Source organism: Leucoraja erinacea, chromosome 18 (genome assembly GCF_028641065.1).
Source record: "Leucoraja erinacea ecotype New England chromosome 18, Leri_hhj_1, whole genome shotgun sequence".
Classification (NCBI taxonomy): Eukaryota; Metazoa; Chordata; class Chondrichthyes; order Rajiformes; family Rajidae; genus Leucoraja; species Leucoraja erinaceus.
This window is the reverse complement of record NC_073394.1, coordinates 25,949,276-25,966,086: the sequence shown is the minus strand read 5'-3', so window position 1 is coordinate 25,966,086 and position 16,811 is coordinate 25,949,276. Positions and strand designations below refer to the sequence as shown.

Genomic DNA, 16,811 nt, shown 5'->3' with positions numbered 1-16,811 from the left:
AATTGGAGAAGTCAATGTTCATACCACTGAGGTGTAAACTACCCAAGCGAAATATGAGGTGCTGCTCCTCCAATTTGCGGTGGGACTCACTCTGGCCCTGAAGGAGGCCCAGGACAGAAAGATTGGATTTGGAATGGGAGGGGGAGTTGAAGTGCTGAGCCACCGGGAGATCAGATTGGTTAATGCGAACTGTGCGGACCACAGTCTAGGCTCCTTCCGCTGCTGGACATGGGGGAGGGGGGCAGGGTGTGGTGGAGACGCCCCTCAAAATAAGGGAAGGGATTCCACACCAGTGGGCCACATGAGTGGCAAGGGTGTGGGGTAAAATTGTGATTTGGCGAAACTGTATTGTATGTACGTATAGCCTCCGAGAATGTCGGATGGAGTTTTGTAAGGATCATGCATTGCATATATTTATTTCTCGAATAATGTCTATTTTGAATTTTTTTTTTAAAGTGTGAGGAGCTGTTGGGCGAAGCGATCGCCAAGCCTGCGCTTGGTCTCAACAATGTCGAGCTGTTGACACCTAGAGCAGTGGATGCAATAGATGAGGTTGGAGGAGGTGCAGGTGAACCTCTGCCTCACCTGGAAAGACTGCTTGGGTCCTTGGTTGGAGTCGAAGGGCGAGGTAAAGCAACAAGTGTAGCATTTCCTGCGGTTGCAAGGGAAAGTACCAGGGGAGGAGGTGGTTTGGGTGGGAAGGGACGAATTGACCAAGGAGTTATGGAGGGAGCGGTCTCTACGGAAAGCCGAAAGGAGAGGAGATGGGAAGATGTGGCCAGCGGGGGGGATCCCGTTGGAGGTGGTATTTTGTTCATGATTTAGCTAGGCTTTGGTATTACACAAAGATATTTACAATTTAGAAGCTGTGATCCTCTTCTTTTTGAGCCTGCAGCTAATTCTCAAGGAAATATAGTCAGGAGAAGCTCTGTCTTTATTTTCCAGTGTGCTGGTATCACTGTAAGGTTATATTTATCTCCATTCTGACTCCTTTTCTTCCATAAAAGAGAGTTACTGCAGAATCCTCAGTAAGCAATTTACTTTGTACCCTGAAGAACATCGATAGGTTATATTTTAGGTCGGAAGAGTCCCGGCCTGAAACGTCACATTTCCATGTTCTCCAGAGATGCTGCATTACCTGCTGAACACTGTGACCTTTTTTGTAAACCAGTATTTGCATTCCTTGTGTCTTCACTTTGTGCCCTGACCGAGAAGAACAAGACAAGGGTGGACAGTGGATGAAGTCGCAGCAACAATGCAATAGGTGTCAGAATGGCAAAAAGAAATGAATGGCTGAATTGAATTAAGATGTTGTAGATAAGCTTGATTGCTATAGAGCATTAATGAAATGAAGCTAACCAAGTGAGATAGAGTCTATGAACACATCAATATCTGACCACACTAATTCATTGAAGTAATTCCATATCTTTTAAAGAAGGCACTTACACTTGAAAAAAAAGTCAACTGAAAATAATGAAAAAATATATTTTTTACAAAAACATATACAATGGTGTTACACCTTGATCAAAAAAAAATTAAGAAAAATTCAGGTGAGGCATTAAAGGATATCAAAGAGTTATAAAATTATTAATAACAGTATATTAATGCCACTCCAATCCCTTATTTCATGCACAAAATCCATTATTATTCAAATATTACATTCCAAAAAAAGACTGCTGTAAAGAGTAATAATACAATACTGTACAAAAGTAGTTTTTGATTCTAATGAGGTAATAATATGGGAGTTGTACCATCATAATAAATAAAATATTGTTCATTAATCTATTGATCAGTAGTTCACAGTTTTGGTATCTAACATAAAATACTTCACAATGCCGCAGGCCTTGAAGTTGACACTCAGACTCCAGTGTATGTCCTCCAGTCTCAGACCAGTTGCGGAGTTCATATCCATTCAGTGAGGGCTCACCAGCACTTCTCATCATGAAACCATAGAATTTGCAGTAAATGTAACGGTGGTTATTTGAACACATCGCTGTGACATCAGAAACCTGGATCGGAGTTGGGTGGGTGGAGTGATTCCAGTGGACAGAGTGAAGGTGGCAAACAATTTGATTGATGCATGAGGAGACCTGCAAAACAGAGGGAAATTAATGAGTTTCTGACTGATTTGGCGACTGGCTGGGGACCAGCATGATACAAACTGAAATCTATTTGCTTGATCATTCATAGATAAAAGCAGCAAAGAACAAAAAACATTTACCTATAATTCACATTTTAAATGAAGGGATTTTCTCTACATTGGTGGCACAGGGACACAGTATTAGAGTTGCTGCCCTACAGAGCCAGAGGCTCAGGTTCGATCCTAACTATGGGTGCTCTCTACAGAATTTGTACATACTCCCTGTGACCACATGGGTTTCCTCCGGGTGCTCCATATTACTCCCACACTCAAAAGACATACAGGTTTGTAGGTTAATTGGCTTTGGTAAAATTGTCCCGAGTGTGTAGAATAGTGTTAGTGTACAGGGTGATCATTGGTCGGCGTGCATTCGGTGGGTCAAAGGGCCTGTTTCCGCGCTGTATCGTTAAATCCACAATATTGAGGCATTTTTTGATTAGTAAATAACACATACACTTTTATCAGCAGCTAAGCATATCATATCTCAACCCAGGTTCATGACATTGTTCAGAACATACGATAATTTCTGCCATGATCAATCAAAATAATTTTCCAGTTCTGACCTTGAGTGTTGAAGATGAACACATAGCGAGGAAGAGTGATGGAGCCACCCATACGAAAGAACACCTTTCATTTCCTGACCCGACAATATAATTTGTGTAGAATATTTTAAAAGGAAACCAGAAGAAAATGGAATTTAAAAAATAACAAACGACAGCAGAAACTGGTTAAGTCAGCGAGCTCTCAAGTCATGAAATTAGGAAAAAAAAATCAAAGTCCATTTCCCAAAGTTAGCTGATTTGAGTCGGAGCATCTGCAGGGGCAATTGGAATAACTGAGGCAAACCCTGCTGAAAAATATGAATATTATGATAATTTTGAATGCCTGTTAAATCACCTGCTCAAATAATAGAGGCTATCTATATGTAATTCATGGATCCTACCCCTGGCATTGTTCCAGTTACATCCCTTCATATCCTCTTCAATGAATTGACATATTTCCTAGCTTGCAGTACTGAAAACTGTAAATGACATTCCAGTTTGACAGTTAACAGTTACTTTTTGTTCAGTATAACCATCACTTTTGTACTCTTAATAATGTATAAATCCAAAGTTCCCATACATCTTTCGCTTTGAACAGTGTTGAGTAACAAATCAGAAGCAATGATCCAGTAGCAAGAAAGTATCCTGGGAGTAGCTATAATAATGACCACTGATGGTCAGGCATGTAGTAGGAAAGAGAATAATTCTCTATTATTCCTTAAATGTGCCTATTAAAAACTGCCTTTACTACTAGGAGATAAGAATATGATAGAAGATAGTGATAAATATTTATTTTGAAATAAAACTGGGCAGGTTTAGGGAAAATAGAATATAATTTCAACGTGAGAAATCGTATTTGGTCCCACAGGACAACTATAATGAGTAAAGCTGTGGATTAAGTCAAATAACTATTTAGGTGTTGGGTGACTTCAATTTTTAAAAATTGAAATGAATGGATGTGGAATGGGAGTTGAATTAGTTAAAGTCTTACATAGCTCTCTAGATTTAAGAATGCCCATTGGCCATCACATGGACAAAATGATTCCTTTGGGGGCTTGTTACAAAATTCTAGATGTGATTTTGAAGGTGCAGCTGTGGTGATAGGAGGAATAATGGGACAGAAAGTAAGTTGATATGATACTTGCTTCACAAATAGTTACAGGTTTGGGAAAGGGTAAAGGTATGCCCCAATAATCGTACATATGGTATTGAAATGGGATAATCCAAAATTTCAGGGGATGAAAAACAAGCTGAACAAGCAAAACAAACTTTTTTGGATGAACATCCTGAAACATTTGAACATTAATTCCAGGGAAATTACAAATGAATGGCCTAGTCTACCATTGACAGTGGAAATGTCAAATATTCAATTACACAACATTTTTGAAGCCCACGGATTTCTTTGTTTATTTGTTTGTTAATTTATTTGTTTCACTTTCATAACATTCCATTACTCTTCAAATATAAAAGACAACAATTTCACAGCTAATGGTTGATTATTTCAAAGTCTGAAAACAACCCAGCAACAATGCCCATGGAACCGAAACAGAAGGTTTTCCTGCATATAATCCACCGGCAACATTCCCCAGGTCCCACATCAGCTACTGTGGCGATGGACAGAATCCGACAGAGTATGTTGAGAACTTTTGCAAAATAGAATGCTCAAATATTTTCAATACAATACAGACATAATGAAGGAGCATTTATTTATAATTAAAAACAAGAACTTCAACAATTATATGTCATTTTTATTCTCCTCCCCAAAGCCCCACAGCAATTCACTACCTATAAAAATGTATTACTGTTTATATTGGCATAGACATCTAAAAGAAGACTCCAACAGATTTTCCTGAGAGTTACAGAAGATTTACTCAAGTTCTGTTGAAGGGACATGCATCATTGTGAGTGACAATTATATTTCCATCAAACTTCCTTTTTAAACTTGATCCCCATGTTTCTTTGACCACAGCCTTTTGCAAATCTCCTCTCCATTTTTTTTCAACCACGAGTGGTTGTGTTTTAGTTGCCCAGCCTCATAAATAACCCATAACTCTACCCCCACATTGATGACTATCCTCAAAATGTATCTGGTTTTTAATTAGCCATCCTAATATTTCCACTGTGCCAGTGTTGATTATGCCTTATAAATATTTGGTGTAGCTTAGGATATCACACCATAAAATAAATACAAGTAGTTGGTCAGAGATTTGGGGCAATTGTGAAAAAAATCAGTTCTATAATAGAGCACAGTGGCTTTAAATATTGACGTTTCCTTTTGGTGTGTACCCAATCACAGCTGTTCAGTTCATAAACATAGAAATGCAGACAGGTTTAGGCCTGTTCAAATAGAAAGCACACTGGGAGTGTCCCATTCAACAGCTGAAGGGAAGGGAAGAACAATTACTCCTTAACCTGCTTTGTTGCTCTCAAAACAGTTCATGCTGAACTAAGACTTGTTTTGAGATTCAAAGTAAACCCACCAAAAAAATCTGGGACAGTGGACAGAATTTGGGTTCTCCTATACTATTCTGGCTTTTACCTTGAGTTACTAAGAACACATGACAGGCCCTTAGGCTTACAATATCCAGGCCGAACATGATGCCAGGTTAAGCTAATATGGACACATTTATCTGTTTTGTAGTAAATGCCTACTATTTTCAGTGTGCTTAAGCAAAGCAAGAATTTCATTGTCCTATACAGGGACACATGACAATAAACTCACTTGAATCTCCTCTGCCTCCAAGTGATCCTAATCCCTCCAATCTATGTGCCTATTTAAAAGCCTCTTACATGCCACTATCATGTATGCCTGCTCCACCAACCCCAGCAGCACATTCCAAGCAGCCACCATTCACTATGTAATAAAACTTGTTCCATGAGTATAAAAGCAAGGATGTTAAGTTACAGAATGTGTAGGGAAGAACTGTAGAAGGGTCTGGATCCAAAACGTCACCCATTCCTTCTCTCCTGGGATGCTGCCTGTCCCACTGAATTGCTCCAGCATTTTGTGTCTACCTTTGATGTTAACTACAGTTGTACAAGATGTTGGCGAGGCCACATTTGGAGCATTGTGTTTAGTTTTGGTTAACCTGCTATAGAAAGGATGTTGTTAAGGTTGAAAGAATGCAGAGCAGATTAATGAGGATGTTGCAAGGACTTCAGTGCCTGAGCTATAGGGCGAGGTTGGGCAGGCTAGGATTTTAATCCTGGAGTGCAGGAGGCCGAGGGGTGATCTCAAGAACTGTATAAAATAATGCGGGGGATAGATAGGGTGAATGTACAGAGATTTTTAACCTAGAGTTGGGAAATCACAAACCATAGGCTTATGGTGAGAGGCAAAGATTTAATAGGAACCAGAGAGACATTCTTTTCATACAAGGGTGGTGGGTATATGGAATGAACTGCCAGAAGAGGCAGGTACTATAACAAATGGGACCAGTGTAGATGGAGCTTCTTGTGCAAGTTGGGTTGAATGGCATGTTTCCATGCTGTATAACTCTATGACATCTGCTTTAACTTTTGCCCCTCTAACCCTTAAAGCTATGCCCTCTAGTCTTTAACAATTCCACCTGTAAAAAATGGTCTGACAGTCTGCCCTATCTATGCCTCTCATAGTTTTATATACTTCTATCAGGTCTCCCGTAAACCTCTGATACTTCCTAGAAAACAATCCAAATGTGTCTAATCTCAGTTTATAGCTAACACCCTCTCATCCAGACAGCATTCTGGTAAGCCTTTCTGCACCCTCTCCAAAGCCTCCACATCCTTCCTGCAACGGTGTCACCAGAACCGCACACAATACTTAAATGCGGCCAGATCAAAGTCCAATGAAGTTGCAACATGACTTCCTGACTTCCAATAAATGCAAGCGTATTACACCTTCTTTACTTGACCTGTTGTGATAATTTCTTCAATAACCAGGTTCCACAGTGTTTGAGAACCAAATTTTTAGAAAGAGTGTTGCCATTCATTTCTTGATCTTGGTTGAAAATAGATAAAACCTCGATTTATGTTGAGCAGAGATAGACATAGGACATAGGGATTTATCATAAATGTTTCATTTGTGTTACCTGCAGAGCACTGGCAACCGGGTACACAGGAGCTTGTGGAACATCGAATGTCCGACCACAGGTGTGTTGCACAGGTTTGCTGGCAGCTGCACTCACTGTAACTTGACCCACCATTGCAAGTTACACCTGAGAATGACAACACAGAATCAAGAGAAGGTTTTAACGAGACTTTTGGAAACAAGAGTTCCTGATGTAAAATTTAACGCAGGTAAAGACACCACATGCAAATAATGTTACTAATGTCATATAATTGCAGACCTCCACTGGTCCGGTAAATGCACCACTCATTGGTTGTACTAAGCAATCTGACCCAGAGGTCCCTGCTGGGTTAGCAGAATGAATTCAGTTGGCATATTAAAAATTGGTGCTCACAGAACTAAAGAAAACAGTGATTCCTGTCCCCAAGCTTAGCTGTCATGATACCAATGTCCTGGCCATACTTACCATTTGCATGAAGACAGAACAAACATTTGATTACTGGGTAATTAAATATTTTGAAAATCTCAGTAACTTTTGGATTATAGGAACATATACTCTGCTCATTCTGATTCTCAGTTCCATTATGGCTGGTGTGACTCTTTCTACTAACTTGGCTTAAGAGAAAAGAGAGACAAAGTAAGTAGGAGTAATTGGCAACTTTATTTTCAGTAAACTAGGTTTCAAAGTATGGAATTATCTCTGTAAATGTCCTCACCTCCCTGCTCCTTTAGCTGCACCTTGGCAGCTTTTGCTTGTCCTAATATTTCCTTACATAGTTTGATCAAATTTGACTTTCAGTTCTTGCGAAGTACCGTAGGTATTCTACTGCTTTTACGATGGTATATGTAATGCTGAATATGTAATTTCCCACCACTTGCATCACCTCTCAAAAAAAATCACCTTCAGATGATCCCTTTCAAACAGGGGCACCATGAAGCCCAGTAAATACTTACCACATAGCGTTTTGTTCCTCCAGGTTAAGATGATTCCAAGCCTCAAGGCTCGAAAAGCATAGGCTGACAGTATGCTGCAGAGGCAGCCTGTCTGTTCTACACAGGCGCACGAGTCTTCCAGACAAGCCCTGTAATAAGGCTGTGGGTCAATGCTGCCATGTGCTGGTTCAAATGAGGGACCCTGGAAAGAATACAGGCACAGCTGAAGTTGTTTAAACAAGAGGCACAAGTAGAGTCACAAGCTGATCCTTTTATGGGAAGTCAAATGTTGTGAATTGGAACATTCAGTCAAGATCCACAAAATCATCCTATCTTGCGTCCAATGAGAGTAAAGTTCCTTTTACACTGTACACTGGATTATGACATAAATATCACAGGATAGAATTTAAACCAGAGCAAGTCTTACACAAGCCTATTGCAAAACACATGTACTGACCCAAGATTGAGCTTGACATATTGTGAATGCTGGACAACATTTAATTACCACTGTCTCCACTTTCCATCAAGAAATGTGGTGAAGAAGGCCAAGATCTTAGTTTTGACATGCAAAGATTCTCAGTATATTTATCATGTGCTTGTTTAATTTGCTGAATATAAAAATACCAAAGAAAGCTAACCTTCCAAGTTAGAAAGGGTCCCACTTGTTTAAGAGATAAACTGGGGCATTAAGCTAACAATATGCATTGAAATACAGAATAACCATCCAACTGCAATGCCCCAGAAGGTACTTAGAGTTAGGCAGCAAATGCAAAATAGAACAAGATATGAAGGTAAAAGATGGATGGCAGAATAAACAAAAAATGGCAATTCCAGTAGTAAAAATGATTTAGAAGTGAGGTAACAGAAAAGAAACACATGCTATTATTTTAGACAGCACCTCACTGAAACGATTAATAGTGGATTGTATACAGTCTGATGTTGATGGGCTTTTGGATATTCGATGAGTCAAGGGACATGGGGATAGAGCATGAAAGTGGTCCTGGGCTACGATCACGTTGAAAGGCTGAGCAGGCTTGAGGAGCCAGATGACCTATTCCTGCTTCTGCTCCTTGTATTCTTACTTATATACAGATTGAGAAGGTGCACAAGATGAATGATCAACAATGGCACAGCAGTTCGTGGCTTCTTCACAGCTCCAGCTACCTGTGTTCACACTGACCTCAGTGGCTGTTTGCGTGGAGTCTTCACATTCTCCTTGCGACCTTGAGAGTTTTCCCCAGTTTCCTCTCACATTTCATATACTGCTGATAGGTTAATCCGCCGCTGTAAAATTCCCCTGGTGCAGGTGAGGGGCACGAGAATCAGGGGGAGTTGGTGAATATGTGAGAAATTAAGGTACTGAGAAGATAACTGGGATAATAGAAGCAATAGGAATGCTCGGAGAGCTGGCATTTTCAATTGGTTCAATGTCATGGGAAACAGAAGTTAGTGAATTATTTTTAACATCTTGTGTCATTACATATTTGATCACAGATTCCAGCATTTTCCCTACTACTGACTTCAGTAACACTCAGTAGTTTTCTCTCTCCTTGCATTCTTCATTCATGGAATCACGTTTGCCATCCTCAATCCACTGGAGAAAATAAGAAAATGGAAAATGGGCCAAAATTTGACACAGGCGAAGTCCACATTTGGCAAGCTTGCCTTCATTGGTTCAACCATTAAACACAGGAGTTGGGACATAAGGAACTGAAGACGAGTTGCGATATCATGTTACGAGCATTCAAGTTGTTGGCGAGACCACACTAGGAGTTCTGTTTGCCCAGCTATAAAAAGGATGTTGTTTATCTGGAAAGAGTGCAGAAATGATTCACAAGAATGTTACCGGAACTGGAGGGCTTGACTTAACAGGAGAGGCTGGGACTTGTTTCCCTGGAGCGCGGGAGATTGAACGATGACCTTGTAGACATATATAAAATCATGAAGGATATTGATAATGGTCTTTTTCCTAGATAAGGAGTCTACAACTAAAAAGCATGGATTTAAGGTGAAAAGGGAAAATGTAAAAAGGAGGGAGTGTGGTGGATATACCAAAATAGTTGCCATAGAAAGCTGGTGTAAAAGGCAACTTTTAAAATAAATTTAGACAGGTACATGGATAGGCATTTGGAGGAGTATGGGCCAATACAGGCAAATGGGAATAGCTCAGTTATAAAACAGGTCTGCTTGGAGGAGTTGGCAAAAGGGACAGTTTCCCTGATGTATGACTCCGACTATAATAAAATAGGGTTGTACAAATAAATGTGTATTAATAAATTGCTATAATTGTACAAATAAGTTTGACCCAAAGCAAAATGCCTGGTGTTAAATTGCAGGAGAAATTAACTTAGTAGTGATTACCATGATAATGCTGCAAGTGTTGTTTGCTGAATGGTGGTAATGACGCCCAGTTCCATTGCAAGGATCTTCAGTACTTTTGGTAGTGCACAAACTATCATTCTTCTGTTTGATGAGCCAACCATTTCCAAACTCAATTGGCGACGAAACCACTTCACCACCTGGTAGCCTATCAGAGTGAAGCAATCCACTATTAATGACCCTATTACAGCGTGAATTTGTGGATGTTCAATCAAGGAACACCAATGCTGACCATGTATAATGGAAACAGAAATTGCAAGATAAACACAATAGGTCTGGCTACAGAGAACACCAGGCGTGAAACATTCATTGTTATGGCAATGGAGTCGTTTTTTAAAACTAATTTTACAACAATATACACTAGATCAGATACAATATAATTGGCGCCAAGTACAGGTCCACCCCCAATTTTTCGACTCCCTTGGTTCCAGATCCTTTCTGGCTTATCCCGTTTTGTCAGACCAATAGAGGTCACAGCCTCCGAGAGGAGACCATCGGTACCATAATGGTCCACTTTGCCCATTCAGGGGCCAAGATACTGACCCACAAAGTCGGCCACGAAAGTCGGTTGTGGGAACGGATTTGCCAGGCTGGAGTTGCAAGAAAATGTAAGGCCTAATTCAAAATGATAGTCATTGGGTGGTGCTCCCTATATATGGGGATAAAATTGACAATTGGAAATGGTAAAATATTAGTACAATCTTATACACCAAATGAGTGCCCTCCATCTAGACCATAGATTTATAGTTCCCTTACTCAGGTGGCCTATGGGAAATGGCCTCAACAGATGGAAAGTGGACTTGTTCCTGCATGAAAGCAGGAACAATTTCTAGTTGAATAGGCAGACAAATGCTGAAGCTACTATCTACTGTGCAAATTAGACATTTATAGCCAACCTACATTTCTCATAACTCAAAGCAATGATCAATGAAACCGAAAACTGAGATGAGAATATGATCTAGTCAGTTGACAACAAGAATCAATTCATCCAAGAGTCTAGGGTCCAAGATTTCATCCATCAGAAATAGACCAGGAGGCAGTCATTTTTATACTATTCCAGTTTTGTTCAAGAAGCAAGAATGAGTATTCCACCAAACCTGTGGGATCGTCAACAAACACATTTGTTCAAAACTGCCCTCCAGACATTCCAATGGTGCCAGATTCACTCTTTCTGAGATGCACAGATGCATATTTAACACTTACGCAAAATCATCTGACTTGTTTCCATTATAGTTGCCACACAGTCCACACAATTTTGACTGCAACGATTGATGGGCATTAAGTTCTACAAAATTGTTCCCATCCCAAGTGATGCTAAGGCCTGATGGCAGCTGCAAAATTACATAAAGTCCTGTTGGGAAAAAAACCCAGCAATTTAGACCATTTACCTTGTACATATTTAACTGGAAATTACTATTAACTTGCATTCTCTGTGCAACATTCAGACAATGCACAATTGTGAACAACTTCACAGGTCTTTCCAAAAGCATGGAACACTTCTTGTACAGCCATGCTGCATGTTGAAACAAGTGGCAATTTCTGGTATTGGGGATGATTGTTTGCAAAGACTTTAGAAAAGTCCTGAAGAGGGCACAGAGATGATTCACCAGGGTAATACAAGGGAGAGATTAGAGAATTTGGCGTTCTCTTTGGAGTACAGAAATCTGAGAGGAGTTTTAATGAAAATGTTAATGATAATGAGTTTTTTTTTTAGTTTCAAGACTGACCTTATGTGGGATTTGACATTGGCAAATTTATTACTGCCACCAAAAAGCCACTGATGTAAATTATGTCAATGGAATATTCTTACTTATTTTGCAACAAGATGCTCCAATTATACATTATAATTGGAGCATCATTGGATCAAGTATGTTAATTTAGATTGCTCTCTTTGGGATCACTAAATTGAGGTTACAGATCTAAAATGGTTGGTAAAAGAACTGGAGGGAATTTGGAAAGACATTTTTCAAACAACTTTTTCTTAAGATGTAGAATGTTTTTTTTTTTAAATGAGGACAGAATCAGATTACGTGGGAGCTTTTAAAAGGCAAGAGGCAGGGGTCTGTGAATGAATAAATTTTGGGAATAATATGCGAATGTTGGTAATTGGGAAAATACACGACAGCTCTTTTACAGAGCGATCACAGGTAGGAGAACTATAAAAGCCTCCTGCGCTGCAAGATTTTAAAATCCTTTGATTCTCATCCCTTCAATATCAAAATCCATTTTGGCTGAGTATTAAAGAGATTTATTTGGACTTCATTTATTTCCTTTGTCTAGGCATGTCATCTCTCGCCCATGCAAACTTGAACCCTTTATAAATATGTTTAAGTAGCAAAAGTGCAACCAGAATGTTAAATAGAGTGTTCAATATTATTGTACCTGGTGATGGATGCCATTGTAAGACTGGATCCCTTAAAGTAAGTGCAACTTAAAAAAATAGATTTTGAAATTCTGGGTGGTTTGCTGATCATGAAAACCGCCTGCAATTCATTTGCACCCTGTTTCAGTATTACTGTCTGGTTGCAATAGTGTAGAGCACGTGAATGGCAATTAATTAATTTGCTAGGAAGTACTTGATAGTAATTTGCAAAATTGATTGCAAAATAGCTGAAATAACTTCCTAAACCTTAAGTCATGAACAATGATCTACCCAGTGAAAGAGATGCCACGTAAATTTATTCTGTTTGTTCACCGTAAAAGTGCAAATTACATTTTGAAACCAAAATCAGCACAGCTGGTGATTCCCTTAACAAATTAATCAGAAATGCCTTTGAGGAGGACTTCTGGGGACACAATGGGATTTCTGGGGACACAAGAGAATGCAGATGCTGGAATCTTGAGCAAAAATAAAATGCTGGAGGAACTTAGTGGGTCAGACAGGATCTGTGGAGGGAAATGGACAGATGATGTTTCGGGTCAGGACCTTTCTTCGGAGAAGATCAGTCTGTGATTCCTGTGATTGGGAAAGCTGCAAATAGATATGTAGTTTAGGCCAGCAATACTTTGATACTTTGGAACGATCAGCGGAAGGTTAGTGCAAGTGGGGATGATGATTTAGTACAAGAGAAGATTGAAAAATATGGATCAGATCGAATCCTTGTAGGTATAGGATTTGATATTTAACAATGGCATTGGACAGTGAATGACATTCTGAAGAACAAGGTTTTAGTGAAGGAAAGAAACTTGTACTTAGAAAGTGTTCTTCTTGACCCCAAGGGATTCCACAGCCTCAAGTAGCCAATTAAATACTGAAATAATCATTGTTGCAATATAATGCAATGCAGAAAGCAAGGTAGTCATTTCCTACAGCAAGCCCTGACAATAATGTATTAATGCACAGGTACTTCATTTTAGGGATTGGTTGAAGAATAAGCATTGCGTACGGTGTGAATTATTTATTCCAGAAAACTCTGTGACACAATTGTATATTTGTTTTATTATCCATGGTTGTTATTAAATATGGAAGAATAATTCCCCCTCTTGCGTTATGTTGGGAAAAGTCCAAGGTGAGTTTAGAATTGTATATCAGGGAACTGCCATTATTTCTTCCATCTTTTCATTACTCTTATGATTTGAGCTGCATACCTGAATGATGAATGGAGATGTTAGATGCAGAATATGTTAGTTCCACTTCTGTATTGTTCACCTGGATTAGGCTCCCAGTTGAAAGCTCGATGGTTCTATTTTCAGTCTGTACAATCAGGGTCTTTTTCCCAAACTGAGAGGAATTTCCATTTATTTTATTATAGTAAACTACCTGGAGAGCAAATAGTTATCGGGAAGCAGTCATTATATTTTGCGTTATTATCAGCATTAAGGATCACTGCAAGCCACCGAATATTGTATTGAGACAGTTTCTAAGGATCTGAGTGAGGCATGCAGGTCGGCTTCAAAGCACGAGACAAGTCTAGAGTCTGAACTGAATGTGGGTGTAATGATTTAGAATGGAGCTGGGCTGGAGTGGTGTGATGGAGTTTGGTTATGACCATACAGGTTTATAGGCTAATTGGCGTGATAAAATTGTAAATTGTCCCTAATGTGTGTAGTATAGTGTTAGTGTGTGAGGATCGCTGGTCAGCGCGGACTCGGTGGACTGAAGGGCCTGTTTCTGCTCTGAATCTCTAAACTAAAAAAAACTGACAGAGCGATAAAAATCCTGCATACACTTCCAAACTTGAATGTGTGACTGTGTTCTCTTGGTCTCATTTCTAAACTTCAGTGTGGGAACAAAATGATTGAAAATATCACAATGGTAAGTAAAGAATTAAAGAATTCAAACAGTTTGACACCACTATCCTCAATAAGCGTATTGTCAAGACCATTTTTTTTAAAGTCACAAAAAACCAAGAAACCATTACAAAAAGGTACAAAATCGCCAGAAATATTTAACGTGAGAGTACTAAGCCAAAATCAACATTATAATCACCAACATCCACACTATCACGAAAACCAAATCTTAAATTTGAATACAAAGTACTTCACAGGGCAAAGAGTACGATTTTAGCAAATATCCACTGCTTGAAATGTCCCGCTAATGGTGGATCATCATTTTAAAGTTACTGATAGTTAGAAATGAGGCTGGGAAATAGGGCAGAGAACTTTGAACATTTTACAGTGGAATAATTGTATTAATATTTGAAAGATGGGATGATATAATCTGAGAGAAAGCAGAGCATGGAACTATTTCTGGACAGATGATTAAAAGGCAACCATAAAGGGACAACAGGATCAACCTGTGTTACACAGACAAGTATGCTTTATTGGCCCACTTCCATTTTAAAAGCAGTATACCATTTTGACTTGGAAATATATCAGCATTCCTTTATTGTAGCTGGTCTGAAACTTGGAACTCCCTACTCAACAGCATTGTAGGATATTTTGCCCTGAAGGAAGTAAGTGGTTCAAGTGGTTCAAGCAGGTGGTTTCCGCCTACTCAAGGGCAATTAAGGAAGGGCAATAAATGGCAAAGCAAGAAAAGATTATTATACTGTCAACCCTGCTCCAATGTCTTATGTTGTTTCATTGAATATAAGTGGCTAATCGATGTTGTATGATTATGGTGCATGTTCTGTCCTCTCATTCCCCACTTAATAAGTCATATGGATGTCATAGTTATTTTCCTTTGGTTATCGTTGCAAAGAATGGCAACTAACCACGTGAGATTGAACCCAACAATGGACAGAAGTATGATTTTGTGCATTGCACTCTCATTGGACTAATTTTGCTGGAAGTTATTAGGAACAAGAATCATTTACCCATCACTTCAGACCATTTGAATCCTAAGGTTGACATGATTAAATGACAAAGACAACGCAATCATCTTATAAACTGTACTTACATTGAAACGGTTTGACTCGCAGTCCTTGGCTAAAAGATAGGCGCAAGCTCCATTGAGGTCATAGAACAGCCCATCAAAGGTCATGTAATGGGACTCCCCAAACACAGTGCAGGAAGAATTCTCTGCAGGCAGACATCAATATAATATTAATTTTAAGAACATGAATGAAGAGGAAGTGGTTATGTTTATACCCATCACTTTAACGTAGAAAAATCAGTGCAGGAGTAGGCCAATAGGCCCTTCGAGCCAGCACTGCCATTCAATATGATCACGGCTGAACATCTAAGATCAGTACCCCATTCCTACTTTTTCCCCATATCTCTTGATTCCTTTAGCCCTAAGAGCTAAATCTAACTCCCTCTTGAAAACATACAGTGAATTGGCCTCCACTGCCTTCTGTGCCAGAGAATTCCACAGATTCACAACTCTCTGGGTGAAACAGTTTTTCCTCATCTCAGTCCTAAATGGCCAACCCCTTTTTCTTAAACTGTGACCCCTGGTTCTGGACTCCCCCAACATCGGGAACGTTTGTCCTGCGTCGAGTCTGTTCAATCCTTTAAGTATTTTATATGTTTCTATAAGATCCTCTCTCATCCTTATAAATTCCAGTGAATACAAGACCAGTCGTCCCATTCTTTCATCATACGTCAGTCCCGCCATTCCGGGATTTAACCTGGTGAACCTACGCTGCACTCCCTCAAGAGCAATAATGTCCTTCCTTAAATTAGGAGATCAAAATTGCATACAATACTCCAGGTGCGGTCTCACCAGGGCCCTGTACAACTGCAGTGGAACTACCTGGCTCCAAAACTCAAATCCTCTTGCAATGAAAGCCAACATGCCATTAGCTTTCTTCACTACCTGCTGTACCTGCATGCTTACTTTCATGCTTAACATTTCCTCAGAGCACACCAATCTGTTTTTGAAGTCCAGTCACTCTAGATGCACAGCCCAGCAATCTACGTACAATGGCCTCTTTTCATTCTAATTATCAAAATATCAGTATACATTAAACTTAATTTGCCATTTTCCTGTCTATTTGGCAGCCCATGTCGTCTTACAGTCTCTAAGAACCAACCCGAATATCCAGAAGAACCCAAATGCAGCAAGAATAATGTTCTTAGTAGTTCAGAAGATGGAAGGATCAGTTTGGTTTATTCACATTGACTTACGTGGTTTGATTTTTACACAGGTCGTGCAGCACTCTCCCTCGGGCTGGGATAAGATGTATTGTGGTGGGCAGGTGTTGGGAACAGAACAGGATTTGGTTTGACACTCCACATTTCCATTGTTACAATGACAGAGATCACACCCATGAAGCCATTGGGTTTGAGCCTACCTCAAAAAAGCAGAAAGAGCACATCACTGTGCTGCATACAAAGTAATAAACATTAATAGCTCAATACAAGGGGCCTAATACACTACAAG

At 39.5% G+C, this 16,811-nt stretch overlaps 1 protein-coding gene across 1 annotated transcript in view; it reads right to left on the bottom strand.

Moving 5' to 3' along the window:
* Window positions 1-259: 259 nt before the first annotated feature.
* Window positions 260-16,811, bottom strand: part of LOC129705833 (kielin/chordin-like protein) — a 213,594-nt gene continuing 197,042 nt past the window's right edge. The window contains exons 37-44 of the mRNA XM_055649667.1: window positions 16,556-16,718; window positions 15,384-15,505; window positions 13,631-13,802; window positions 11,246-11,393; window positions 10,025-10,190; window positions 7,685-7,865; window positions 6,753-6,878; window positions 260-2,090 (exon numbers count right to left, since the gene is read on the bottom strand). Coding sequence (XP_055505642.1) covers window positions 2,002-2,090; window positions 6,753-6,878; window positions 7,685-7,865; window positions 10,025-10,190; window positions 11,246-11,393; window positions 13,631-13,802; window positions 15,384-15,505; window positions 16,556-16,718 — 1,167 coding nt within the window. The 3' untranslated portion in view covers window positions 260-2,001. The remainder of the gene's footprint in view (window positions 2,091-6,752; window positions 6,879-7,684; window positions 7,866-10,024; window positions 10,191-11,245; window positions 11,394-13,630; window positions 13,803-15,383; window positions 15,506-16,555; window positions 16,719-16,811) is intronic.